We start from the raw sequence: 24,536 nt of genomic DNA on the forward strand, positions 1-24,536 counted from the left end.
CTCTCAAACGATGGCTTGTTTTTGTCAAGCACTGTGTCTGATTGCAAGAGCTTGTTGGGCAGTGACAAAAAAAAACTTCGACAACAGTAGAATTTATACAGTATATGCAAGACCAGAGGAAAAGAGCAAGGCATATTCCAGACAGTCTTTGCAATAACGTCCTGCAATCGAGCGAACCGTTCGTACATCTGCGCTTTTAAAAAGAACGGTAGTTTTGAACATGGCGCCTACCAATATAATATGCACTGAACTGCAGGAGTTATGCAATTTCCCACATCTCTTAGTAGCATGACGACCTGCGCGTTACTTTAGTAGCTCTTAGAAACAGATTCTCGATTGAGCAATGCAGGCTTATGAAAAACCTCGAAGCTGTCCTCACCTTTGTTAACCAGTCCCCTGCCCAGAGGCAGTGTGAACACGGTCAAATGGACCGGCTCGCTGCGGCCGTTGGCGTTGATACCGTACAGCGCCATCTGGTACCTTGTGGCTGGCCTCAGCGAGTGGACGCGGAAACTGGGCTGGCCTGAGGTGAAGTTTGTCGTGATAGGCGTGGTCTGGCCATCTTGGAGCTCTAACAAAAATGTCTGCTGCTGTCCTTCCCCGCTGCGCTGGCACACAACGTGCACCCCTTCTGACGTCACTTCCTCGACGCTGCAGTTGTACGGCGTCACTGGAGGACCTAAAGGGAAGATGAAGCTTCTTTTGTAAGTCAAAACAAAAACTCAGTGCCTTTTATCATTACATATTCTACGGAAACTTGTGAGACAAAACACATGGTTGTTCTAAAACTTGCCTTGATTTAGACCGCAAGCGTCTCGAGCGTTAGGTTTTGAACCTTCCACATCACAGTCATTATAAGGATCAATGATCATTACCGTCACAGGGATTATGACACTACTACTATTGATAGTGGGGATCCAGGACATTTCCAAGGCGTTATTAGTTCGTCTCTGACCAATTTCCCTCAGAATAAAAAGTGTAACATTATTTCTCATAATCCCTACACCACAAAAGGCATCCCGCTTATAAAGTGAATATTTATTCTGTGCATGATTCTCACAATACACTTCTCTTCTTACTTGCATTTTGCATCTAATTTTGCATAGGGAAGAGCGCTAATGGGCTTGGTGCACGTACTTTTTTGACATAATCCCATGATTCGCGCAGCAACACTACACATTTATCGCAAATTCTCTGGAATCCCCTGCGCACTGGGAGCCACTCATTACGTTCACGCAGCTTTTTAGATGTGGGCCTTTCCAGGAAATATTTATTCTTGAGTATTTTGCGACCTTGTCCTGCATTTTGGACCCATCAAATATGATCGCTTACAGTTATCGAGCTAAAGCCTCGAGTGTATAATCGAGATCTATTATTCACGTAAAGAAAGCAGACATCCTCTGGCGCATACATTTTTCATTTCAGACGTACTCTATTTGCCTGATTATGTCTGAAATAGAATAACTTTATGGCAACCAATTCTCACGTTCCGAAGCACTGAATCTCATGTATACTGTTTGGAATTGCGACAACGGCACGGGGCTAACAAAATGTATTTAATCACCTCCCCATCTGAAATACTCGGCGATTTAGGTACTGTGCAATTGGTGTTGCACTTGGACGGCCAATTGAAGGCTTGTCATTGCACAATAAGTTCTAAGGCCATAGGCCAATAAGTTGTAAGGCCAGGAACCAAGTTAAAAATCTGAGGACACCTCGGATTTGCGAATGCGAAAGCTATAATGTCCAATTAAACACCGCTGAGTGGTCCATCGAGTTATGAGCTATTCGTGGGCAAGAGAGCGGGTCGAGACGCTTGGCCAACGCCTCCTAGATAACACAAGGCCGGTGCAATTTGATCCGTGATGTCATGCTTCCTTGCCGAACTGTCATAGAATCCAGTGGGTACGCTCCCGACTAAGCCGCGGTTATTTGGATGTCACCAATTTTGTCACGTCGGGCTTGGCAATGGTCCACGTAGCTTCGTGTCATAAAGCAGAATGCCCAGGCTGGCCATCCAGCAGGTGCTGGTTCAGCTTAGTGGGTAAAGCGCTCGGCTTCCGAGCGTGTGGTTCTAGGTTCGAAACACACTACCACAAACGTTTTTCCTTCAGGATGTGTTCTCTTTTTTTTTATAGAGTAATTCTTTTATAGTGATTACCGAGGCGAAGTTAGAACGCAGGTGACAGCTTGCGTGGACAAGGACCACGGGGATAATGCAGGCTTCCGAGAGTGAGTGCGAGGTGACAAGGCTTCGCGGCGAAACCTTCTACTGAAATGGATAAATAAAATAGAGACGGGCCATAGTCCAATTTTGTTCCGGTTACATAATGTTATTAGATTATGCGGCATCTAATGGTATAACTAATCAAGCTGGCGCTATATAGGCACATTCAGAATAAGATTCCAGGGACTGCACATTCACCCACATCCTTTCAGCCCGATCAGATTACATTACTTTGCCTCTTTCCTACTGGGTAGTTTTTAATTGCTGTCCTCTTTGCAGCGTGAATCACCCAGGCCATCAAATAACCATCGTCCACGACGTCAAGACTACTGCATCGAAAACCTTCTCCCCTAGCTATAACATATTTTTCAGCCTATTCTCGTGCGCCTGATATTGTCTCGTTCTGAGCTTGCGAGGGGACACTGGCACGTGATCTCTATTGTGTGAAAAGCTTAAGCACAGTTCAATCAGTCGATGGTAAAGAAAAAAAGACGGCACCTCGGCTGCTGCGTGCTTGCGAGGGAAGCGGAAAAAAAGAGGTCACTTGGGGGACCACTAACAGGCCGTCCAGAGGGCCCGCGACGTCGCGGAGAGTCACCATCTCCCTGTCCCGTCGTGGGCGGAGCCACCAACTTGATCGGGGAGCCTTCGGTTCCCCCCAATGATGTTCCTCAGGACACTCTAATAAAGCTCTTGTCACTGTCACTGTTACTTGGGGGACCACCTGCTGCCGAGGTAAGAATGGGAGAGATTGTAAAAGTGGTAGAGCCTGCAGCCGCGCCACTTTAAGGGTTGCGTATTCGATACCTAGCCTCTCGGAAAGAATGAACACGCAGAACATACACTCATAGCCCTCTGCCATTTCTTCCCCTTACCAGCTTGAGGAGAGTGAAGGGCAGAGTGTTGGGAGAGAGCGGAGTCATTGACAACGATTAAAATATCAAAATTTAATTTCATCGCTCTTTCTGCGCACGTGTGAGGAGCAGTGGCTGCGAGAGAGAAATGGGGGGTCTTTCGTTTCTTGAGATCTGTCTTCGGCTAGGTAGTAACTACGGAGGAGAACGTTGCTTGCTCCGTTCATCTCTAGCCGAGCTGGGAATACAGAATGCGCGACTAGCGCAGCGAAGGAGTAAGGCCCGAAGAGAGTTTGTTGCATTTTATTGCGACGGCAAAATACTAAAATCTGATACTATCAGGGATATACGACAGAAACTCAAGTGTCTTCTTGGACGACATTGAAGGCAAAGCATTACGGTCAACAAATTCATTCTTTATTAGTGCAGTTAGCATACTGCACCCTTCAGGAGATTCGCCCGTATGGAAACATTTCATAGATAGCACTGTTTGTATTTTAATTTGAAGGTAAGGAAAATGAACAACGCGATGAAAATAATCACTATTGTGTTATTAGTTTTACTGAGTGTATTCAGCGCCTTATAAGATGAATGAACACTTACTTGTCCAATTGTCCATTTCTTAGCTTTTCTCAAACTTCTTCGCTATTCTCTACGTTTAAGCCCTATACTTTAGTGCCCGTATGACGTAATTATTAAATAACTTTTTTAAGCATATCGGTAAGCCTCCCTTCATGGCTGGAGAGTGCATGCCATATGCGCTCTCTAGCTTACGAAAGGCAGCTTACCTCACTCAAGAATACTGCTTGTGAGTGCAAGAAGGGAAACTCACCGACGGGGTGTATCTGGAAGATGCAAGGCTCGCGGCTGTTGCCAACGGCATTGCGTGCGCGACAGTAGAGCGTGCCGTAGTCGGTGTCCGAACCCGGCGTGTAGCGCAGCACCGAGCGCAGCGGTGCCCCCGGTGGTGTCAAGAAGCTGGCATTCGGAGACAGTGGAGCGGTGCGGTGCGCCTGGTGGAAAGTCCACGAGAAGGTGACGTTGTTCGGGTCCGCCTCCACATCGCATTCCACGTCTATCGTCTCGTGCTTCGCAACCAAGTGCGAGTGCTGCCGATAGCCCGACTGGCACACTGGTGAATCTGCAAGTAAATCGCACAACGACCCAGTGGGGAGAATAAGGGTCAAAGGAGGCAAGAAGAAAGTTGAAAAGGACAACAAAATAATCACTTAGCGGGAAGCAGTCGAGTGTACACTCACGGGGTAAGTGGAGAAAATATGAAAAATCATTTCGGTTTCAGATGTTTCATTAGCCACGATGAAGTTAACCAAAAAGATGGCTTTGTTGCAATAGCAGTCTATGTGTTGCAGTGCACGCTTTACAGGGGCCACAGACTTCGCTGGGGAGAGCCCGCGTAAGCACGCACGCCCAAACGCTGGTGCGCTCACACCCATGCCCTCTTCCATGCCCAGAAGAGGATGTTGCCTGTCTAGTCGCAGTGTTTGTTGTATGTTCGAACATAATAAATAAAACCGAAATGTTCGCTCCAAAGCAAGCAAAATTATGCTACTACAATATTTTGATCGAGATGAGCAATGCTTGTTTTAAACATCACAGTTTTATTCACAAATCTATGCGCTCTCATCTGAGAATAAACATAATTATTGCAGCATTCATTTACATTGTCTAAACGTACACAAATGAAACCAAGGACATCAGCGAATTTCTACAGGCTACTCTTATGTTCGTACATGTCAGTGAAGAGAACTGTTTCCTTTATTCTATCTGATTGTGAAAAAAATGTTGTTTCCTTTATTTTCCTATCTCAAGCTTACTTATTCCCGCATAACAACTATCCCTTCATAACTAAATAACCTTACGTATAAACAGCTGCTAGGCACAGTGTGAGAATTACCCAATGTGGACTTCATCAAGGGTGGCGTGATACTGAACATCAAAACTCACGCAGAACCCTGAGCCGTAGACGGTTGCTCTCGGCTTCACCTTCCGAGTTGGCAGCGTGGCAGGCGTAGAACCCACTGTTGGTGCGGTTGACAGAGCGCAGCGCGAGTGACTGGTTGCTGACGATAATGCCTCGGGCGCCATCCGTGTGCAGGTCCCGACCATCGAAGGCCCACGAGACCTCGCTCACCGGTGGGTTGGAGCGCACGCTGCACTCGAAGTAGATGTCGATGCCCTCGTGGATGTTGGACGGACTGAGGCCGCTTCCCAGCCGCAGCTGCACCACTGGTTTGTCTGCGCACCGACACGGAAGTTTAACAGCAAGTTAAGCACATTGATGCACTCATGCAAAATGAGTGGAACTATTAGAGAAGGGCAGGCGTACTGTCAACCAATACATGACCTAAGCGCGGTAACCCCTGGGCAAGTCTCAGCAGGCGATTCTGTCTGATTTTCTATTCCCCCTATGGCGATGAGCGCCTATAAGTTCGTCATCGACCTATCAGTGCGATACCACGTGATATCATGCAGAGGCACTTCTGCTGCGGAAAATAGTAGGTAAAAGAAAACGCAGATCCAGCGGAATGTCGGAATCTTAATGATGCGAAGCTTGTTTCAGTTGTGGTTGTTATCACACGAGCACTGCCTCGTCATGGGCAGCTGGCAGAAAAAATGTCGATGAGAGTTGTATTGAGAGAGACACATGTCTTAATGCACTTACCGCTTCATATTCCTTGTTTTACAACGCCACATCCATTCTGACGGATCCGCCAAGAACAGGCATATACCAAGTTACACATAACCAGCTACACATATCGAGTGTCAAATACACAGTGCCGAGGTTGTTTGTCCGGCCAGCCATCAAGTGGCGCTCCATACCCAGCTGCCCAAGTTGCATACTAAGCTACGCTGCAGCCAGCAGCAAGTTCTCGATGTTGGCAAGTGCACAGTGAATAAAGCTGTCTATTCTCGAGGTTGTAACACCACTACTCCAGGTTGTAACTCCTAATGAGGTCGAGGGGTCATGAGATGCTAATATATATATATATATATATATATATATATATATATATATATATATATATATATATATATATATATATATATATATATATATATATATATATATATATATATATATATATATATTGTGGGAGTTCCTTCGGTCTACCGGGGCGCAGTCGTTGCTGTGCCTAAGGCTCCGGACTTATTCGCCATTGCGAGGAAAACCTCTCCCCTCATTTGCCTGCCCCTCGACCCGCGCGCCGTTTTCCCCGGGCGCCGCGGCCGCGTCCCGCGACGTCATGCTACGCGGCCCTGCGATTGGGTCGTGGGGCGTGACGTAGGGAAGAAGCCCCGACTGGGGACGATCGCGGTGCGCGGAAAAGTCGGGCTGCGACAGGGACAAGCGCCGGTCACGAGAGGCAAGCTGCAAGGTACGTGAACGACCAGCTATTTGTGTCCCCAATGCCCCGGCCTGGGGACGTTCACGTGCTTTGTTAGCTTGCGTAAGTGTGACTTGCTGAGTGGCTTTGCGTTCCGCCCTTGCGGTAGTCGCAGGCGCTCAGTGCGTCACATTTTGCGTGTCCGAACCGTCGCAGACCATTGTCGGTGACGGGAAGCGCTAGGTAGCGTTTGCGAACGCATTTCGGCCCGCGCGCGTAAACCATTGTTCGACGCGGCGTGTAACCCGCCTTCCTCGCCATCGGGAACCGCGGGCGCCGAGTGTACTCCGTGTGTTTGGGTGCAGTCTGGTACATGTTGGCCATTGGTGATCAATAAACGCCTTAACTGTCCTGGACGCCGTGTGTTCCTGGGAGAGCGCCCATGCGTACGGCCAGAGCCGGCCAGGTCTTTCGGCTCGGTGCTCGAACCTGCGGTGGGTCTATCGCCGTGCGTCGTCGTGCCGCGTCGTGAGGCTCCACTTCTCGGGGGCCACTTGGCGACGCCGTGCGCGGAGACGTACTGTGAGCCCACATTCTGGCGCCCAACGTGGGGCAGTAACTGCCTTTGCATTGCTGCGGTGCGTAACGAGCCGGAGACCCGCTTGATCGGCTGGCCGTGCCATGTTTTCCAGCTTCAAGGAGTCGTCATTGTTGACGACTCTCGCGAATGTCGCCCTGTTCGATTACTCAGCCGATGCTGGTGTCGAGCGTGGAGGCACAGCTCAACTCCCAGAGCACGAAACACGGAGTGCAAGCTTAGTTGGCGCAAACCTACCAGATGCGTGTGATATGTCCACGCCGCTCCACGACGGGCGTGCATCTCTCAATGCAGCGATAAGCAACGATGAGCTTGCCGCCATGGAAGAGGGGAGACTGCCGCGAACCCCACCCGCATTGAGGAGCTTCGCGGCTGTGGCCTCCACCGCCGACGGCGAGCGCGGAGGGAGTAGGGGGTTACCGCCTGCCGCGAGCACCGTTGTGCGAGGTGGCGAGGTGGCCTCGAGTCGCGTAGGGTTGAGCGAGGTACCGCTAACCGAAATGAGGGGAGGGTTGCAGGTGCCCCAGCCTGCCCAAATTCCGCCTGCAGACGCTCCTGATGAGACGAGCGCATCGGACGCGAGGGCGTTGCTTGGCGAAGCCACGCGACTAATTGAGTCCCTTTCGAGTGCCCTCCGGACTTCCTTGGAGTCGCCAAGGCACTCGCGGCCGGTGGTTAAGGTGGCAGTGCCCACATATCGCGGTTACGCGGATGCGGTTAGTGTCACAGACTTCCTTGACAGTTTGGCGCACTATCAGGCAGCTGTGGGGCTGGATGACCGCGAAATGCTGGCTCGCGTTGTGCCCGTTGCTCTTACAGAGCGAGCAGCACAGTGGCACAGGCTTTCCGGCCACCGCGCAACGACGCTCGAGGATTTCAAGGCGGCTCTCCGCCAGGAATTTTTGCCTGTCGACTACTATCGTAGAATGCGGCGCGAGCTCGAGTTGCGGACACAGGCCCCGGACGAATCACTCCTCGAGTATGTGCGAGCGATGGAGGAGCTGTTCCAGATGGCGGAGCCGACGGCCTCCGGCGACGAGAGAGTCGAGAGGGTGATAAGGCAGGCTCACCCAACCTTTGCGGCCTACCTGCGCGGAAGTCGGTTCCGTGATCTGGAAGACATGGCCACCGAGGCCAAGCGTATACAAGGCGTCCTGCTGGCCATGCGTGCCTACCGCCCTCCACCGCCCGCAAGCGAGGCGCTAGAGCCGCGCTGTGCATGGACGGGAACTCTTTTCCGTTCACGCCAACAGCAATCGCCCGCGCAGTCCACCTTTGCGGTGGGCTTTGAAAACCGGCAAGCTTGGGGAATCAGCGAACGCGCCTTGGATCCTCATGCGTACGCGCGGCGCGCGGCCAGTGCGGAGCAAAGGCCCAATCCGCCCCCTCAAATACACCAAGCAATCCGCAGCAGCGCGCGCCCAGCGGAAGACGCATGTCCCGAACGGCCTGAGGGCAGCGCAGCGGGCGGAGGAGGACGACCGGGGCAGAGTGCTTTCAACCGCAGGAATGCGCGCGGCGGAGCCCGCTGTTTCGAGTGCAGTGAGCTGGGCCACATTGCTCGTTACTGCCCCAGACGCACCCTCCGGCAGGGAAACGGGGATGGGGGTCGGGCGTGAACGCACGTCCGACCGAAGTGATTGTCGCTCCCTCCGTGTGTCGTGCGGGCTTTCCCGCGGATGCATTCGCGCCATTCGTCACTGTCACTATTGCTGGTCGCGAATTTGCCGCGCTCCTCGACACAGGGGCCAGTGCCTCTTTGTTTGGCGACGACGTTTTGACCCTCTTGCAGCAGCGCTTTGTTCGCTTGCGCGAATGCCGAGCAACTTTTAACCTAGCCAGCGGCTCCGTTCCTGCAGGCGGGGCAGCGAGGCTGTCTGTTCGTTGGGATGGTCGAACGAGGCGCCATCGCTTCATTCATTTGCCTGGCTTGAGTGTTCCCGTGATTCTGGGTCGTGACTTTCTTCGTAAGACCCGTATAGTGGTAGACATTGCGAACGGAGGCAGGACGTTAGCCGTCCTTGCAATATCTAGTGCTGGCTGATACAGGGGACTGTTCCTTTGTGTTACATGCCGCCGGCTTATTTCTCAGCTGGTAGGGACATTTAAGGGGAGAGGGATGTGGGAGTTCCTTCGGTCTACCGGGGCGCAGTCGTTGCTGTGCCTAAGGCTCCGGACTTATTCGCCATTGCGAGGAAAACCTCTCCCCTCATTTGCCTGCCCCTCGACCCGGGCGCCGTTCTCCCCGGGCGCCGCGGCCGCGTCCCGCGACGTCATGCTACGCGGCCCTGCGATTGGGTCGTAGGGCGTGACGTAGGGAAGAAGCCCCGACTGGGGACGATCGCGGTGCGCGGAAAAGTCGGGCTGCGACAGGGACAAGCGCCGGTCACGAGAGGCAAGCTGCAAGGTACGTGAACGACCAGCTATTTGTGTCCCCAATGCCCCGGCCTGGGGACGTTCACGTGCTTTGTTAGCTTGCGTAAGTGTGACTTGCTGAGTGGCTTTGCGTTCCGCCCTTGCGGTAGTCGCAGGCGCTCAGTGCGTCACATTTTGCGTGTCCGAACCGTCGCAGACCATTGTCGGTGACGGGAAGCGCTAGGTAGCGTTTGCGAACGCATTTCGGCCCGCGCGCGTAAACCATTGTTCGACGCGGCGTGTAACCCGCCTTCCTCGCCATCGGGAACCGCGGGCGCCGAGTGTACTCCGTGTGTTTGGGTGCAGTCTGGTACATGTTGGCCATTGGTGATCAATAAAAGCCTTAACTGTCCTGGACGCCGTGTGTTCCTGGGAGAGCGCCCATGCGTACGGCCAGAGCCGGCCAGGTCTTTCGGCTCGGTGCTCGAACCTGCGGTGGGTCTATCGCCGTGCGTCGTCGTGCCGCGTCGTGAGGCTCCACTTCTCGGGGGCCACTTGGCGACGCCGTGCGCGGAGACGTACTGTGAGCCCACAATATATATATATATTTATGTATATATATATATATATATATATATATATATATATATATATATATATATATATATATATATATATATATATATATATATATATATATATATATATAGCTTTTGCAATGCCTCGAGAATCTGCTACCAGGAACAGGACTGGAACAGGAAAGCTCAACGAGGGGGAGACAACTGGCTTTTAGCAGGACGTGAATTATATGAGTTTCCCTAAGGAGTGCCTATCCCCATATAAATGTGATGCACGTAACTACATGCACAGTTCATGATAATCTGCTGATAGTGAGTGAGGTAGCATTGAACACCATTCTGACAGTGCCGACACCATTCTGACACAGTATCAAGCTCCCTACAAACTACAAACAAACTCATTGAAAGTAATCGGCACCACCATAACGATCACCATGAGATTGTGTGCGTAGTGTCGTCCAGTTTACTACAGGTATCTTTCAAGATCGACAGTCTCGAAATGAAAGCCTGGGCAGACAGTGGAGCTTCAGGACCAATTATGAACAAGAATCAAGTAAACAATTGTTTTCACACTGGTAAAGCTCTTCACCTACAAGGAGGGTATGGTTTGGTGAGCTTACACAACGAGTGGGCGTCCGTAGCAACTGAATTTTAAGGTCATGTGGTCACCTGCCCCGTGTTTGCAACGACGAAGACAGCACTTGTTTTCATCGTTCCGTTGGTCCCTGTCTAAGTACGCGCTAAAAGTGATGTTTGCAATGGAATACCAACTAGCCCGTACCCAAACCCCACTTCCATATGTTACATATGACTTTCTCCTGTCTCACCCTTATGTGAAGAAAATCAAGATTACTCTTCATTGCGACGACAAAGTGCTCCTTGAAGAAGAAACAGCAGTGAAGGCAGATGCTGAGATACCTAGACCACTACGAGTAATTCAGTGTGAGGGAGACATTAGAGCTGTACATCCTGAACTCGCTAGTAACCTTACCTAGGAAAAGGCACAAGGAAAACTCGAAGCGTTTTTACTCAGTATTGACATGTGCACAATAATTTTCATGGCCAAGGCAGAAAAAGAAGACGCCAACAATATCATTGCTCTTCTTCAAGCTAAATGCTTCCAAAATATAAAGACGGTAGTGTGTGACAGTGGCCTCAGCTTTCTGAGCAAAAAGTCAACTGCACACGAGATCATGGGATTACAGTAAACGTTTGCTCAGCATACCATCCTACAGCAAACAGTCTTGCTGACCGTGTTCTAGGGGACATCATGCAATACATGAAGATGTACCAGAATCCGAAGTGGCTGGAAGGGCTGCCTGGAGGCTATTACCAGACACCTCAACCGATCATATACGAGTGGTTTAGGCTGCAGTCCTTTCTTTGCCGCCTCTGAAATGGTGTGTACTGTCCCTGCGGATTACGAACTCGGCAGTCTGGGGAAGCTCACTCTTAGTGAGGTCAAGAAAAGCGGTAGACAAGAAGACGCCTACAGGCAGCGCATGAAGAAAAAATTCGACATGAGGCGAGACAGTGACATACTAGATGTAGAAGTGGAAATAGCGTTTTAGTCAAAAAAGTAACTGGAAGTACCAACGCTACTTATAACGGACACTTCAACGTTGTTAAAACGGAATAACAGCACGGTGTATTGAAGACTGTTTGGTACCGGGGAGCCAGCAGTCAAACAAATAAAGTGCGCCGCATTATGAAACGTGTTCAGATAGTGCGCCAGACGGTGTCAACAAAAGAAGCCGGGAAGGGTGAAGCTTACTCTGTCTGGGAAGTAAAAGAAGAGGAAGCAGAGAAGGAGGGTGAAGAAAAAGAGGGATCAGCGAAGAATAGAATTAAATGACGTACAACACCCATCTTACTGAATATATATGTTGTGGTCTACACATACCGCTACGAGACTTTAATGCAAATTTTCAGATTTCCATGGCTCGCAACTACAGCTAGTTGCAGCAAAAACAAATGCTTCTCAAAACGACTATGGGTGTGGTCTTACAGTGCACATCCAGTATCCAGGAGTCCTCCAGCGGCGTGGATGTGCTGCCCTGCGCTCCACCTATCGCCGAGTTGGAGGCGAGACAACGCAGCCGTGCGCCATGGTCACGGTCTCTCGGCACGAAGTTCAGCACTCCCAGCGTGGTGTTAGGCGAGATGACGTGCGTCTCGGTGTCATTCAGCTGGTACGGTCCCAGAAACCAGCGTACCAGTGCCTCTGGCCTTGAACCATTCACCTGACAGATCACCTGCGCAGGTAGCTCCGCCGACAGTGGTCCACGGGGTCCTTTGATATCAACCGAGACTGGCTTCACTGCATCGCGAAGTTGAATGTAGAAACTTTAGATAGATAAACGTGCGTTAGAACAAAAACATATGAAAGAGACTCGGGATGTGTCCGAGGCCTGGACGCTTTCTAGCTTTCTTGAAGCTGTATGGACAGGAAACTCCAGTTTGCGCATTTAAAACGACAGAAAGTTAGGATGAGATAGCAGATTTACAAATAATAGCATCTCCTAGTGGCCGCAGCTGCGATGACCCGCAGCAGCCCTTCCAAGTACTTCCAAACAGCTCAACCGCTTTAGCGTTGCCCTGGTGCCCAAGAGATTACAAGTTCAACTCCGGAATTGGTGGCCACATTCCGATGGGGGTGGAATACAAAAACGCTTGTGCTCGTGTACCGTGCGCTGAGTGCACGTTAAGGTATACCAGGTATTTAAAACTAACCTAAAGCCTCCAACTACGACGTTCCGCATAATCAAGTGTGCAGTTTCGGGACGTTAATCTTCAAAATTATTATTACAGCTATTTGTCAGATTTCAAAATACACAGTAAAATGACGGCCATGCATGTAAAACTATACTGCAACACAAACGAGGCACTTTCAATTATAGTTTTGTTCCTTCATACCTTCGTGAAGCAATACGGTCAACAGATCAGAAGAAAAATGGCTGTGGCTTAGCTAAGGTTAAGCCCAGGATGCGAAGCAAACTAGCCTTTATTTTAGTGGTTGAACCACTGTTTAGCCCGGTGAACTGCTGTTGCTTGGCTATATTTGGTTCGGTTAGACGAAGAAACAACTCATGCGTTACTCTGCTTCGCCTTCAAGAGTGGAACGCGACAGCGTTCCCGTCGACCCGCCAAGGGGTGTAAGACAATGGGCTACGGCGCAGCGACTACGCGCCCCGCATTGGACGCGGTGAGCATCGAGCAACGCAGCGTTCGGCGCGGCAACGAAATGTGCGCCTGAGCAAACGACGCACGCCTGAGCCTTAGAAACAGCTCGTTGCTAAGGCAACACCGCATTCACTAGAGGCGCTTTTGTACCGCTTTGAAGCATCGCACTCGTAGCTCAGTGGTAGCGTCTCCGTCTCACACTCCGGAGACCCTGGTTCGATTCCCACCCAGCCCATCTTGCAAGAGTTGAGCCAAAGCCACCGAGAAAGAAGCGCAGCTGCTTATATACCGCCGCGACGCCGCGAGCGACGGCGCGAGTTGGAGCCCCGTTTCTCCTCTGTCGTGACGTCACGGTGTCACGTGGTATGGCATGGGGTCAACGGTCATTGAAGGCGACACCGCTGCGCCTGAGGAGCTGGGTTGGGCTCTAGTAATACGCTTCGCATAAAAAGAAGTATACTGCTTTAGGTTTTGTTATAGCAAACTGCTACATAGGAATAATAGCCTTCGCTCTGGTGCCACTGCTTTAGCACCATACGACGCGCGTGATGTTGCTGAAAGCACACGCTGACGCTAGCACATAAGACTCGCGCTAAGGTGCGCCTGTTCACTGCGAACAGCATTTCTGTATGTCAGTAATAAAAAAGACCCTCTAAAAGTTCAGGCTGCCGCCAGATGTGTTATGTGCATGTAGCGAGCGTACTTGCTCCGTGTAGAACACGAAAGCATACCATCCCATCTTCGTGTCCAGAAAAATGCGCCTGTCTGTAGATCTCAAAGAGCGTCGTCATATTGTCAAGCAGCGTCGTCTCTCTCGTCGAGCACGCTGTTGCACCCGCAGCGAGAGAGCATCCGCGCGTTGGTCTCCAGATACGTTGACGCCGGGACCAAGGAAGCGTTTCGCAACGACCGCTTTTACGACACGCCATTCAGACATTAAGTGCACCGCTACCTGGTGGTGGCGGCAGTGGCGGCAAGATATCTTTGGCGCTGCGGTGAAAGAAGCGCATCATCTTTTTCCGAGGACGCGTAAAAGCGAGGCGATGTCTTCCCATCAACTCTGCCAGCATCCCCTCCCCTCCCTTTAGACTGGTCTATTTCGCTTCCACCGGCGAAGCGGCACTCGTCTTCTTTTGCGTCCGCTCTTCGGTCACCTCGGGTATTCTTCGTCCCTACTGGCCTCCTTTTTTCTTCTGTATTGTTAAAAGATTCATTTCGTATTGGGTGGCGAATGACGAACAAAATGTGCCAGACAAACGCACCATTTCGCCAACGTTTGCGCGTTCTAGGAACGTGTTTCGGCACGCGCTTTCATCCCTCGCAGAAATGTTTTGAAAGCAAAGGCTTTCTTTGCAAATCTCGCTGGGTTTTCGTTTCGCCAGCGTGGGTGCTGCGTGGCTGTTCTTTATCAGAATAGGCCAACCAATCACAGCGGAGGACTCTCGCGGCACCTCTGCTGGGTTCCTTGCACCACCGCCGACAAATGGCGCTCGCGCCCGCGCATACGCGGCAGCAACGGCGGTGGCGTTAAAAAAACGTAACCCGAAAGCTCGCCTTCACACATCCGCGGCAGCGGTGATGCCATTGAATTAGCCTGTCTACAGTGCCTGAATAAAGATTTCCGTGTCCCTTTGTGCAGACATTGAATAAACAAACTCGTCTTTTTACTCCAATATGCACTCAGAGAAAAGAAAATTATGGGGTTTTACGCGCCAAAACTACGATCTAATTATCACGCACGCGGTAGTGGGGGACTCCGGAAAATTAGACCACCTCGGGTTCTTTAACGTGCGCCTGAATCTAAATAGATGGGTGTCTTCGTATGTCGCCCCCATCGAAATGCGGCCGCTGTGGCCGGGATTCTATCCCGCCACCTCGTGCTTAGCAGCCCAACACCATAGCCACTAAGCAATCACGGCGGGTGCACTCAGATGAACCTTCGCTGTATATAGATTCCAGCTCATTGGATGTACTGTATTTTTTTTTGTTGCAAGACTTTGTGGCATACAGCTATTACGATATCCAGCTCTTGGTCACCTATCCACTTGCGCTGAAGTATGCCCACAATCATACATGGATATGTGCAGTGTGTCGTGCGGCGTCGCACAATTATATAGCAGAAGAGAGAAAGAAAGGAACAGATATATTCAAGACAAATATGTGATGAAGGGTGCAAATAGTGCTTTGACGTTTTCAGCATTCGGGAGAAGAGCACACACTGCGATCATCAGACATCCCACGAAACGGCCGAGTTCGTCGAGCCAGGTCGTGACTCGTATCAGAGCAATAATAAAAATAATGATGACTGAAATCAGATAAGTCGCGCGGAGTGCGTTCGCATCGAAATGCTGCTTTCTCAGAAGCCAACGTAGAAAGGTACGCATTCGATAGCTTCGGAGACAAACAAGTTGCTTAGTTGTGCGACGAAGTTTGTGAGCACTAACGGCATATCGGCCTCCGTTTCAACTTCGTCATCTTTTATACGAAGCCATGAACATCGCCGTAAGTTTTTGTAATGCAAAGGATGCCGTGTTTGTACTCCGGTGGGCAACAGAATTGTCTTTTGCACAAAAAGTATATCCCTCTCCCTGAGCAACGTTTCCCTAAAACGTGCTCTGAGACCATTTTTGTCGTAACCTTCTTTGCCAGTTTCTTGCCGCGACTGTATTTCTTGAAGCAGCCCAAAATCTAATTGTACCCCGACGGCAATTCGAACTGCATTTCGTCCCAAGACCCCATTCGGAGCAGCGAACTCTTGTGATCCCTGAGCAAAAGCAGTGGTGATCGATTTCCAAAGCACTCTCTCGAGAACGTCCTTGCCAGTTTTTTGTGTGTTTTCCCTTCGCAGAGATCCTTGGTGAACAAAATCCCCCGTTACCAAAAACACTGGAAAGCAGAGAGCCCTAGTGTTTGCCCCCCAGCTAGTTCCCGGATTCTAGGTAATAGCATCCAGTTATTCGAAGGAAAAAAAGTAAAAATGGACCATGCACTTCCATTTTATTCCATCACATTAAATAAATTTTGCTGCGCATTTTTGCGGTGGCTTTCGAAACAGCCAGTTGTTTTGCGTGTGTTTATCCATTTCAGCCAGCCCGTCCACAACCACACTACGCTGCAGGTCAGCCCATGTACGGTCCCATCGCTTAAAAGAAGCTTGAAAAGATTGTGCTATTGTTAGGTACGAGCATCAGCACCGAGGTATCCATAAGCCAGTAATCGTGCACTTAAAAAGGTCAACTAAATATAACCGAAGGTGGGAATCGCATATCCGTCGCAAAATGTAAATTAGTTTGCTCGGGAAGTTCACAAACGCTATTAGGCTCAATACCGCCCAACTGTAGAGCATCGCTGGTCTTACGGGGCCTCGCTTATTTTCAGCATACTCCGCTTGTCACCAGCAACCTCATAGCAGCAAAAATCGCGAATTTCCTCACAAAAAACAGGTTGCCTCGCAAACCTTGCCTCAAACGTACCCCTAACAGGGGAATGTGCAACAAATGGAAATTTCGTTTCATAAATGTAGTTCCACTAGGCGCATTTCTCTTGACGTCTGTTCCCCATTCTTTTGGCTTCAACCACTTTGAGATGCCAATTTTGAGCTCGCGTTTTGTGAAACCCCAGCCCATTGGTCTGGTCAGACGGTAGAGCAGCCATCTTGGTAAGGCAGGGGCCGTGGGTTCATTTTACATGCGACAAGCAACTATGTCACAACTAAACGAACATTGCTTATCTAGATTTTGTATGACTGCATTTGTAGGGATGCGAGACAATTGTTTTAACAACTTTCCCTTTTTGCAGTCCCGTTACAGCTTGATGACAAGAAAACGGTTTCGTAGCAGGACTTCTTCTTGTCGTTTGAAATTTAAAGTTAAAAGTTCGAAGCTTATCGCAGACTTTCTTGAATAGGACAGTACACTTTGGCACCCTCCTAGATTCAACAAAATTGTTAAAGGACCCCCAACAATACCGGAAATAGTGCCGAGTGGCAACTTTAGCTCCCATTATGCACTCTGTGGTTTCATAACTGACTGTTGCAAGAGACCCGCATGGAAATAAATATTCATAAGATTTCCTTAATACATTCCTAACTTCTAAAGCAGTAAGCTGTATTCACAGTGCATGCTTCCTTCGAGCACTGTCAAAGTGCTCTGCTCTAAGCTTCTGTAGTTACTACAGACGTGCCAAAATATACTGACTTGATTAATTTCTAGCAAGTTATAGTTTCTCCTAGATATATTACTGCGTGCGTTTAGGAGTTCGTTCCATGGCCGCTAACGAATGAAGTGGGCTGAACTGCATTTATTTGCCCCAAAAGGCGGAAACAAACGCGAAGGGATCAAGCGATGAACGGTGAATCCACTCGTTTACAAGTCTACGTTGGTTCTTCAACAGCCGAGCACTGGACTACAAGGACAATACTTCGAACAAAGATCTCTTAAACGAAGTTTCTGTATTGAAGTGCTCAGTTTCTGCGACTGATGGACAACGACGGACAACCAAACGACAATCTGAAGATATAAGATAGAAGGCACAAACAAGAACAGGGGCGTTATAACGTAAAGCTATTCCAAACTTTCTAATCCAATTGGTTTGAAATTTGTAATAGTTTACAAATGTGATATTTTTTTCTTATGAAATAAATCACAAGGAAATCAATCTCAAGAATAATAGGAAGGTGATCGCTCTTTTTAGTGCAATCTATAGTATTCCACGAGGATACAGTTAGAGACGAGCTGCAAAAAGTGATATTTATGACCAATTGAGACTAGCCGCGAAGAAACGAAGCAGCTTTCGGGTGTAAACAGGATAGATTATTATCAAGAGCCCAGTCCCACAGGCATTATCCACCTAAATTAGTTAAAGAAACCCAAGACACATGGTGAGAAATAAAGTCACCAGCGAGTACTATGGCTTTTCTGCAGTAAGCTAATGCGCTGTCTAGAAATCGGGTATCCTGTACTCCTGCTGGGAAATGTAACCTAAAGTAAAAGGGGAGCACTCTGGGAGTGTTATGTTTTTTGCTAAAATTTGTCATTCAGCAGACATACACTGATATGAAGTTGTGTCCTTGTGACTAAATTTAGTTGAAATTGAGCAAGCAACGTCACCACCTTTGGCAAGTTGATCCAAACGAGATAATGGGTAATCTTCGGGGAAAAGTTTTGACCATTAGAAAGCCAGGTTTCTTGTAAGACAATTATGTGTGGGGAAAATTAAGAAGAAAGAAGCGATGGTGGAGAAGTAGAGCATCCGCCTCGCGTGCAAGAGGACCGTGGTTCGAATCCCGGTACCGCACAATTTTCCACTGGATTAAGAAAATCTCCACGAAAATATAAACAGGCCTGGAGTGCGGCCTGATCCCGGTCACTAGAACAGGTAACGCACTCTCTTACCAGAGCAGGATTCGCCACCCTGGTGCAGCACTTGGCCACAACCTCCTACATGAATACAACAATCAAACCCCGGCCCTCAGTCCCCAGCAGCTGCGAAGCAACTGACCATGGCGGTGGTCCGACCTGTGACAAAGCAGAGGGTGATAAGAATCTCTGGATCCGGATAGGCTGCCATTGGAATCTGAACCTGGGAACGTTTACCGCTAGAACATTATCTAGTGAGGCAGGTCTAGAAGTGCTATTGGAGGAAGTAGCGGGCATTAAATGGGATATAATAGGCCATAGTGAGGTTAGGAGAACAAATGAAAATAGGTCTAACGTTAAGGGATAGGAAGAGAGCAGATTGGGTGAGGGAACAAACGCGAGTTGATGACATTTTAGTTGAAATCAACAAAAAGAAATGGGCAGGGCATATAATGAAGAGGAAAGATGACCGATGGTCATTAATGGTTACGGACTAGATACCAAGAGAAGGGAAGCCTAGCAGGGGACGGTAGAAAGTCAGGTGGACGGATGAGATTAAGAAATTTGCAGGGGCAACATCGCCACAATTAGCACATGACCGGGGTAGTTGGAGATGAACGGGAGATGTATTTGCCTTGCAGTGGGCGTAGCCAGGCTGATGATGATGATATAATAAATATCGAGTAGAATAAACAATCGAACGGTACTTCCACTGTAATATATTTAGAGAGCCTATGTTGAAGATATAACGGTAGCGGAAACTGCCTGATCCAAAAATACTGTCTGTCAAAAAATTCCTTCTCGGAGAGGTTCTTTTTTGCATATTTTTTTTTAACTTTTCAGATAGTTGAAATTTTGAGGCGAGGAGATCTGGTGCGTTTCAGCCTCAAGTTTCATTTCTACTCTTTACAATCATCCGCTAGTGGTTTCGGTTCCGTCTGCACTACATGAGTAGAAGGTCCTGCGCAAGGAAAATCAGCTAACGGATTGAATGACGATGTTTGCTTTTGAGCTAGATTTAGAACATCAGAAACTTGGGATGCATGACCCTGGGTAAAGGAAGCACTAATGAACTGTGCCAGCTGATCAGATATCATTTGTGCTAAGGACTTCGAAATAGTTGTCGCAAGACGTTCCATAGCCTTTTCCGTAGCTTTCTCTACTGCGTGTGCTATGGCCTTGAATACAGAAACATATACGCCAGCAGTGTGACGAGCTGTAACGCCTGCATAGCCCTGGGCTCTTCCTCGAACCTCAGTCACTGCTTCCCTACGTGAGCATCACCTGCATTCCACCACTTCGAGTATTCTTAATTCTTGTTCTTTCACAGAACAATTCGAATGGCCTGCAGCGTGAGCTTCATTACACAGACAACATTTCTCTGCCTGAGATTTACAGTCTGCGCTTCATAATTTTCTCCGCAAAGTCGGCATCGAGCAACTGACCTGCAGCCTTTGATGTTGTGCCCGTAACGCCAACATTTCAAGCACTGTAGTGGTCGTAGAGAAAATGGCTCTACTCTATATATCAGGGGCCGTGCCTTCATTTCAGACGGACGGACTGCTCCCGCGAATTTAACAATCGTCGATTCTGTTGGTGACTTCTTGTTCTCAATAATTTGGCTACATCGGTATACAGAACAGCACCCGCGGCTGAAAACAAGTCTAATGCTTCTGAGGGGTCCAGGCTCACGTCCACCCCGCGAATTAGACTTTTTGAGCAAGCAAGGTGCGCTGGAATAAACGGGCTCACCGGATTCATTGCAACCTCGGAACACTTGAGGAAGTCTCGAATGCACTCCTTGTCTCACGAACAGCACATAATACCAACGCGACGAAATTTACGGACCTCGGTGATGCTCTGGAATGATCAAGTGACCTTTCGAAGCACCACCTGAATAGCTTTCGGGTTCTTCTGTATGGCTCCCCCTTTAATAGGCACTAGGGCCACAGGGACATTATTGACGCCACTGCGTAAAAATGTGTCTATGGCCACTCTAGGGCAGGGATAGAACTAGCCAAGGGGAATGCCGTTGACAGGGAGAAGAAAGAGACATGAGGTTAGTCTAACTGCCTTAAACTCGCGACACACTAAATTTAATGGTAAAAAAAACGACATACAAGTCAAAAGAACAACAAAAATGCGAAACGAACACTATAGTACCACCGTCCGATACTTGACCACACCGCCCAGGGGCCAAGCGACTGAAAAGAAAGCTTTCGCTGGAGATTTATTGACGTTATTGTCCCATTTATTGACACATTCTTCCTGCTACCCTCGTGTTCTTCTCCCCTTCTTTATTACCACGCCGGCGATAGTGACTTATTCACTGTCAGTATGCTCATCACTCACTTGATCTTCAGACACTGTAGCCAATACGTTTCAATCGTTCATGCCCCCAACCTTAAGTCTGGTGCGGTCGACATGGGTTCCAGGGCATCGCGGTATATTCCTAAATGAAATGGCAGACACTTACGCGGATATCTCTTGACGGACCAGCTATGTGCATTTTGGCTACTTCAGCCTATGTCTCTGCGGCTAGGTTTAGAAAATATTATCTTTTCCAAAGTTCTAGAAACCTGAAAATCCAATTGTTGGAATTTAATCATTTGGCCTTTTCATGGGACAATAAATGGTATCCCACACGTGAATTAGAAATCTCCAAAACAAAGTTGCGATGCCACAACACACCACTAAATCTTTACCTATACAAGTCCAGTCTGACACCCCCCACCCCTCCTTGTCCTGCCTGCCCGGAACCCGAAAACATTGATCCCTTTCTAATAGGATGCCATCTGTTTATAAATCAGAGTAAATAATTAAAATTTTTATTCCGAAAATTGGGTATTTATTTAACTACTGAAAATATCCTCCCCTTCGGGGATTCTTCATTGGGCTTTAGCCAGAGAAACATCTGCGTGGCAATTTGTGACTATCGCTGTAACACAAGAAGGTTGCCATGTTATATCAGAAATAAATAATTAGACATATCATTCGGTCTCAGACAGGTCTTCGAAATTATTTTAATACCACCCAAAAAAGAAAGGAAATAATCCTGTTTAAATTTAATTACAAATATATTATTTTTATATCTGCCACGTAAATCTATTTTTCAATTACCATGAACGTTATACTTCACCCAGATTTAACTTTCCGTTTAGGTTTTTCTCTCTCCCCTTCCCTTTAATCTTTAACCTTTAACCGACAGGTTCTTCACGAATCCCCCATAGTGGGTAAGCACCGCAAGTGAGGAGCGAGCAAGCAAGCAAGCAAGATGGCGATGTCGATCACCACATCCATCCATCCATTCATCCACCCGTCCGTCCGTGCGTCCGCTCGTCCGTCCATCCTCTTAGCCAACCCAGTGGCTCAAATTGTTTTCTAGCTTGACGCACTAAGTGGTCGTGATGCCGTAATGATCGTTCCATCGTTGTCATTCTAGCTTTGTCATCTGACAGCCATTATACCGTCGTCGTCATGCCTTGTACACCTACATAGTGGCCGAAGTTGTCTAAGAGATTGGGTCACTAATTGCGTGTTGGAGGTCATGATGCCGTTCTCGTCGTTGTGCGGTTGTTGCAGCGTCGTCATTTCAGCTTTGTCATCCCATCATCATCATGCCATCGTCGCCACGCCATTGTCGGCACAGAGCCATGAGGCACTGGTTGTCATACCATCGTTGTGATGCCATCGTGCTCATTGTATCTACATCACGCCCTGTTCGTAATCTGACTGTCATCAAGCTGTCCTCGTCAAGCCATCGTCCCATCACGCTATCATTATCACACACTTTTCGTGATACAATAGTCTCTAGGCCGTGGTCATCACACACTCGTCGTCATCGCATTGTCTTGATGCTGCTGTCCTGCACACACACACACGCACCCACCCACCCACCCACCCACCCACCCACCCACACACACACACACACACACACACACACACACACACACACACACACACACACACACACACACACACACACACACACACACACACCCACACACACACACACACACACACACACACACACAAACACACCCACCCACACACACACACACACACACAGTGCACGTACCAACCAATAACCAATAGCTTCGATAACGAATAGCTCCGGAATCGCCTCTGGTTCCACGCTACTATAAAGGCGAGCAGACGTTGCACGAACGGCAATCCCTACCTAAAGTTTGCCATGCCACCGCTTTGATGCCCTGATCGTTCCCGCTGCTTTCCTGGCTATGATCGCAGCCATCGCTTCATCACGTCCTCGGCGTAGAGCTGGCGAAATTAGTTGCAAAACAATTGTCGTCGCTTCTGAAGAGGCCACTTCCTTGTTAACCTCTCTCTCTCTCTCTCTCTCTCTCTCTACGCCGTACGCAACTAGCCGATGGAAGAGGTGAAACACCCGAGACTTCACTCGAATTGGAACTTCCAATGCGTTACATCCAACCCCTTCCGCTGAGCGTCTCCTTGCCCTCTGCGGCATTCTATCTCCCTTTCAGTAATTCGTGCCCCTCACCTGTACATACCATGGAGAGCGATGTTCGCTAGCAGGCTACGTTTATGAGTTCCACGCCCGTCCGGCAATCGCAGGCTGGTAAAGGATGGCGAGGGATCCATTAGGCGCATGGGTACACCGATCGTCATTAGAGGGGCAAGGGCTCCGCGTCGAGATTGAATGCTGAGCTTTAACGGAGCCCTGCTGCTTCAGCCGCAGATCTGGCCAGGAGCCAGGAGTGTGAAGCCGACAGGCTTTCTAGAAAAGGCCGGTCGCAAATGAGGCAACAACCTCTAATCGGTGCGCCGCATAGCCTGACCAATCGTCACACAAACACAACACGAGGGAAGGAAACAAGATTCGATATTGGCCAGGGGTGCTAGGAAGGATTGGTGTGCAGCCGCATCTGGCAAATAGGTCCAGCCTAAGAGAAAGCGCTCATTTCTGTGCTGCAGCTAGTTTGGCTGCAACTCGTACAGCTAAGAGGTGCTGGTATGCGAAATTTTACGGTAAAATACAAGGAGCACGTAAACTGATATTCCAGTATAATGTATGATAAATTTAAAGCTTCTTAAAAAAATATCTGCAGAAGATTGTCGAGAATGGGGCCGACAGAGCAGGGCAGCGTTTCTGAGGCACCTTATCCCTGTTTATTACCTCTATACTATGATGAACATCTTTAGTAATTCTTGAAGAAGATGAATTCACAAGAAAGGAAAAAGGTTATGCAGGCCAGGTTTGTTGCACCTAAAATCTATGGAATGCAACATTCGCCAAGAGTTTGTTCTACGTTCATAGGCTTGCCTTATACATTCATGTTATACATTAAAGGGTTGAACCGAACGAAGACATTAATTGGTGTAACATTTACCTTACAATTTGAAGGGGAAAAGCGAGTGAAATCTACAATGATCTTGCACTAGAATTTATGAATAATTACTTATTGCCGTTAAAGAAGACAAAAACAGAGTACGCTATTACCCAAAATGGCATAACCCCGTGCCACTTAAATTTGCAGGAACACAATTCCGCTTTCACGAAATCAAATGCGTTTTTTTTTTCACCACCTCAGATTCAGCAATAAAGCAATGAGGAGGGAGTTTTGACTAATAATACCCTTGACAAAGTGCACGTATCGGAGTTATGCCCTGATCAGTAGCACAGTGCTTAACACCTTTCGCGAATTCCTCATGGACAAAGGTCTCGTAGTCTGCCTATGAATATTGTTTTCTCACTAATTCATTTTCCTATATATTTTTATGCGTCGTCATGCCACTGCAGCATTGTACAACTGCCTCTCACTACCGTGTTATACAGGGTGCCGTGTTTGGCCGTGAATTTGGATTTGTTTGTTCGAGCACTTCCCCTGATATTGAAGTGGTGACCATTTCTCATGCGCATTGCACTGGGTGAACGTTTGGCTAAGATTGCATATGCACAATGCTGAAAATCATATTCTAGTCGGCCTTTTGTATTATAGTGCGTATGGTGCTTTATTCTTCATTCTCCTATTGGAATTGTGATCTGTTATCTCTTTAG

The 24,536-nt window shown here is 48.6% G+C and overlaps 1 protein-coding gene across 1 annotated transcript in view; it reads right to left on the reverse strand.

The window, feature by feature from the left end:
• Positions 1-24,536, reverse strand: part of LOC135911573 (synaptogenesis protein syg-2-like) — a 180,713-nt gene that overhangs the window by 18,508 nt on the left and 137,669 nt on the right. Inside the window, exons 7-10 of the mRNA XM_070530683.1 lie at positions 11,968-12,279; positions 5,047-5,337; positions 3,914-4,222; positions 380-679 (exon numbers count right to left, since the gene is read on the reverse strand). Coding sequence (XP_070386784.1) covers positions 380-679; positions 3,914-4,222; positions 5,047-5,337; positions 11,968-12,279 — 1,212 coding nt within the window. The remainder of the gene's footprint in view (positions 1-379; positions 680-3,913; positions 4,223-5,046; positions 5,338-11,967; positions 12,280-24,536) is intronic.

Source organism: Dermacentor albipictus, chromosome 1 (assembly GCF_038994185.2).
Source record: "Dermacentor albipictus isolate Rhodes 1998 colony chromosome 1, USDA_Dalb.pri_finalv2, whole genome shotgun sequence".
Taxonomy (NCBI): domain Eukaryota; kingdom Metazoa; phylum Arthropoda; class Arachnida; order Ixodida; family Ixodidae; genus Dermacentor; species Dermacentor albipictus.